Source organism: Schistosoma haematobium, chromosome 6, assembly GCF_000699445.3.
Source record: "Schistosoma haematobium chromosome 6, whole genome shotgun sequence".
In the NCBI taxonomy this organism is placed as follows: Eukaryota; Metazoa; Platyhelminthes; class Trematoda; order Strigeidida; family Schistosomatidae; genus Schistosoma; species Schistosoma haematobium.
The window spans coordinates 372,071-377,500 of NC_067201.1; the positions used below are offsets into that span (position 1 = coordinate 372,071).

At 34.0% G+C, this 5,430-nt stretch overlaps 1 protein-coding gene across 1 annotated transcript in view; it reads right to left on the reverse strand.

Annotated features, from left to right (window-relative positions):
- Nucleotides 1–517: 517 nt before the first annotated feature.
- The window catches only part of MS3_00011011 (uncharacterized protein), a gene marked incomplete at its 5' end in the record, with an annotated part of 82,165 nt that continues 77,252 nt past the window's right edge, over nt 518–5,430 (reverse strand). Inside the window, 2 exons of the mRNA XM_051219418.1 lie at nt 518–1,423; nt 3,698–3,837. Of these exons, the coding sequence (XP_051065199.1) occupies nt 1,288–1,423; nt 3,698–3,837 (276 nt within the window). The 3' untranslated portion in view covers nt 518–1,287. The remainder of the gene's footprint in view (nt 1,424–3,697; nt 3,838–5,430) is intronic.

Genomic DNA, 5,430 nt, shown 5'->3' on the forward strand with positions numbered 1-5,430 from the left:
AACCACACACACCACACCACACATTGAGTACCTACCGACAAGATATCTGTGGTTGTTTTAAGACACCTGATAAGATGAGGCTCCTCCGTCACTCGGCCTTCGGTCACATCAACTGCGACATGAAAACTATTACATGTCACTTCCATTTTGATGGTCATCTTTTTCTTCACTTTCCCTGTCACCTTCATCTGCATATACTTATATGATTCAAAGCATTATGTATTGGTGCGTTTATCGGTGATATGTTTTTGTCGATTTATGTTTTCATATTTATAAATTTAGTGTTGTTTTTCATAAATGTTGCAATGTTGTTTTGTTTGACTTAGTTTGTTTTAAATCTCATTTGATTGATTTAGTTTATCTTATCTTGTAATGTATTCTATTAATTTTATTATCGGGATAACAGCATGCTCATATGTGTTTTTTATTTATTTATTCAATTATCGATCAATGATGTATTGAATAAAGCATTGCCCCTTCATAAGAAGTATAATCCCTTTACAATAGAACATAATCATCATAGACTTTAATAATATATTCACATAGAAACAAATACATAAACATTGAAATGAAACAATAATGTTGAATGGAAAGAAATAGGATCCTTTATGTATCACATTTGTTTGATGATTTAGGAATGATGATATCTTTGCATCTTTCATATTCTTTGGAAATTGGTGTCTTTCTGTTATATTACTCAAACCAGTTAATGTTGGAATACAATAGCAATTACAATTGTATTTATAGTAGAACAAATATTCATCATGTAGTAAGTGATGATATAAAAAGGAAGAAACAATCTTACAAGCATATATAAGGGTAATTCATTATAAAGTAGTAGTATGAGTGGTTGTAGTAGCAGTAGTAGTATTAGTAGTAGTATTGGTACTAGTAATAGTAGTAGGATGGAGAAAGAAAATCGACAACTAAGATGAGAAATAGAGAAAGCCACAGCCTTAATGATGGGTTTAGATTACGTAATGTGTTTAGATGAATCAACAGGACAAACAAACAAACAAACAAACAAAAGCAACAACATATTGAATAATAAAATTTCTTAAATTTTAAGATGTTTGTGTACAAAACGAAGAAAGAAACCATAAAGAAAGTGAGAAGGTTAGAAAGACAATAGGTGCACAAGTTCGATTATGTGATTTCAATAGACCAAGTAACATAAATATTCAAAGTTGTTTCTTAAATTTTCATTGGTTGGATAAGAGGTAGTGTAAATCTGTATAATAAGTATGATAATCATAATAATCAAGATGTAAATGGATGTTATTATTATTATCTAGATGCAATAGTTTCAGGAAAGTCTTGAGCTAAAGATGCTTCTATAGCTAGTTCAAGAAGGAAGCCATCAAGTACTGGGATATCATTGAATGAATTTCGTAATGAATCAACATTTGAACTGTTATGTAAACTAAAAAAATAAACATAGAATAGTGAAATTTATGTTATAAATTATTAAAATATCAAATACAAACTAACAGATAATGTAGTTACTTTATTACCATTGTCATTAGTAACTCTTCTAAACATAAAGAATTGAAATCATGCACCGGTCAATGTTAGGCCACGGTTGGAAACCTGGGAGCACTAGTCGGCCATCTCGTCCGAGTATGGGACTGCTCATCAGTGCGCATCCACGATACCATACACGGGACTCAAACCTAAGAACTTCAGACTCGCGCGCGAATGCTTAACCCCTAGACCACTAAGCCGGTGTCTGACAGAGTCAATTCCTAAATCTAACCAATCCACGACATTGCGCGACCAACTTTCATTGTCTCCAGTGCGTAAGTGCCTCATAACAGACAGTCAGGCAGTAACAACGTATAACTTCATACGTACGTACATCAGTTCGAGTTACCATACAACATTAGCACAGAGATGCAGTTGTCGATTCAAATCCCGTAGTTGTAGATGTAGTAAGAGTATAAGCAGTAATCGGAAAGATTAGGGTTTGAAGATGTTATTCAAGGAGTATAATCCAGTGAAACAGACAAGGTTGAAGTGCACTGGTCACGGCTTCTCGCCATATCCTCCAAGAACTATTTCTCAGAACTAGATTGTGTATTAGGTTTTCTTTAGTCATGGAAAGTATAAACCCATACAAAGTTTTTTTTAATACAAAGATTAAGTTATATGAAATTGCCTTTTTATGGTGTCTACTTGGTGTCAGAGATGAGTTCGACGAAGATCAAAATAAACTTCACAAGGAACATAAAGATGTATATACGCTGTTTTATTCAATGTTAAAAAACGTTATCAACAAGTGTTAAGAACTAGCTTTCTAAATTCAACCCCTCAGTTTTCTGATTCCTTCGATAGAATTCTTTTTTAGAATAGGGTTGTGGAGATTGTTGTACAACTAGATTACGCAGATGACCTCGCCCTTCTATACCATACACACGGACAAATGCAGGTGACGACTAGTGTAGCAGCAGCCACTGTATCAACAGGCCTCAACATACACAAAGAAAAAAAAGCAAGAACCTCAAGTACAACACAGAGAAGACTATAGCGACTCACGTGCAAATGGGTTTATTCTCATTTAACTCAGTTAAGCCCTTTTGCTAACTTATTTAGCGGACAAAGCCATCCGCACTATAACAATTTATTGTACCCTTATTATTATTTTGTGCTTGTATGAAATACGCATGCTTGAATATTGCTTACGGCCTACGCATTTATTCACTCTGCTAGTCTCACTACTAACCGCTTATTTGATTCGATTACTCATTAATTTCACATGCTATATATATGTCCATGTTATTCATATGGCTGACTCTGACTCTGCTTTCTCGCTCGCTTGATTGTACTCGATTACTTACATTCGCTCAGTCGCTCGCTTGCCTGTTTGCCGTTCGGCACAACTCTTAATGCTCGTTTAATGCTTCTGTAATTTTGGACATCTGTGTGTGTGGTCTCGAAATAAACGTAATCAACGCTTCGTATTCGCCTTCTGAATAATATACCGTTGGGGTTGAATAGGACGGTTATCAAGACGAATTGTATACGAAGTTTAAGGGATATATCGAATACCGACCACCACAAGACCTCCTCAATCAGATTTAATGGTGAGACTCTGGAAGATGTGGGATCCTTCACGTACCTGGGAAGCACCATCGATGAACGTGGAGGATCCGATGAAGACGTAAAGGCCAGGACCGGAAAAGCAAAGAGAGAATTCCTAGAGTTGAAGAACATATGAAACTCAACACAACTGTCAACCAATATCAAAGTTACAATCTTCAATATCACCAGCAACAGCCTATTATGGGAGAGAACAAACCAACTTCCATTTGAACAGGAAATTAGAAAAAGACGTTGGATGTGGATAGGACATACATTGAGGAAATCATCAAACTGCATCATGAAGCAAGTGCTAACTTGGAATCCTGAGGGGAAATGGAAAAGAGGAAAATCGAAGAACACACTACGTCGAGAATTATAAGCAGACATGAAAAGAATGAATAGCATCTGGAAAGAATTGTCCAGGACAGGGATGGATAGAGAATGCTTGTCAGCAGCCTATGCTCTTCCATGACAGGTAATAGGCATAAGTAAGTAATATATTAGAGTAAGACTCGAAAACTATCTTATTTAAAGTAAATAATATTCATTTGTATATCTTTTTTTTTAACATTTACATAGTAAAAAGCAAGCTAAAATGATGTCAAATTGAGTTTACCTTTCAAAGAATGGTTTCAGTGTATAAATGTTGACAAGTTTATCTAAAGCCAAAATACTGAAACAACTTTGATATAAAGTAGATGAACTTTCCATAGATGTCATATCAATACCATTCGATATGTCAACTTCTTGTAATTTCTATGGTATATAAAATGTTTCATACACAAGAAAAGTACAAAAATGCAAATGAACATCGAAAATATAAAACCTAAAAGAAACCCAAATATTTAAAACAATCAATCCATTTGATAAATTCCTATAGTGTAATAAGAAGACGAAAATTATTAGAACTATGTGATATACCTTTTGTTGAGTCGGCTTCCGAGAACTACAACAGAGCCTCTAGAGGCCCTAAAGGAGCCGAAGAGTTTCTATCCAGTTAAAACATGAGAGAGCTTTCTAGAATATTAATGTAACATGCTACTATTGGACAGTACCATAATATGTCTCTTTACGGATTGGCGAAATTATAATGTTGATTTCACAAATGCTAATATCTATAAATACCCGTGATTTTCTGTAAATTTGGATTCTTACTAAATAAACACTTCTCCAGCTTTTTTTCTGTCTTCTGATTTGCGACGGTGAAGTTTCAACGTCCGAGTGTCGTATTCATAACCGTATTCTACATTAATCAAGTAGCGAACTTAACTTGGCTTTTGTGGTGTTGTGCAAAAGTGAAAAAGGGGCGTATACTAAGGTTTGTTGAAGCCTTAGTCATACGAAAATTCAGACCCCCTCTGCGTACTTAAAAACAGTTTTTTCTCACTATAAACCTATTTTAATAATATTAGCCTATTATCCAGAAGTGATTAGGTTTCAAACTGTTTTCGCATTATTTCTTTATTATCCTTGTTTCATTTCTAGTCAAGTTGATCTTTTATTTTTACACATAAATGATCTTCACAAGTATATAATGTGTAATCAGATTGTTCGAAATGTATTCCGTTAATATATATCATCACATAGTCCTGGTCCTGGTCATCATCATCTTCTTATTACACAATCGAAACAAGATATTGCTGATAAGTTTTAAAATCATGATTATTAGTACAGACGGATACACTCTTTCATTCTTACTTACATTGGGATATACAATTAAATATTCATTATGATATGAGAGTGAGGTTCAGTCATATATACATTGTTTCCTAACGCTTGACCCAACCAATTATGTGACAGTAGGTGACTAGAATGCATAGGAAGCTTTACTTTTGAAACCAAATAGTTCTGTGCATAAATCATACATGATGGTGACCTTGGTTAGATGATTGATTCGTTGAATTACAATAGCATATTTACTCCTCTTGTATTTGTCACTTATCATTGGAATAGTATGTCATTACTCTGACATTTGAATAAAATTATACTCGTATAGATTCGTTCACTCTAACAATACTATTACTATTAAGAAACGAAGTTTGGGAACACTTATTTTTGTTATGAACTGACTTTCTTTGGAAAATCACTTAAAATGACAGTTCAGTAAATAGATGTTTCGTGTTACATAAAGACTCCTTCTTAGTGTGTATCGATGATACTATCAACGAGCGAACCTATGAAAACTGGTATATCAGGCTTTTTAAAAAAATGAGAAAAGTTTTATTTAGAAACAAATTATACTTGCACTTGGTATTGTTTATTTGAATCTTCCTATTAATGTTTAGCACTGCAATTGATCAGTCTCTTATTGGCATATGCGCATACTGTGCGTATTGCGTCAATTCAAAA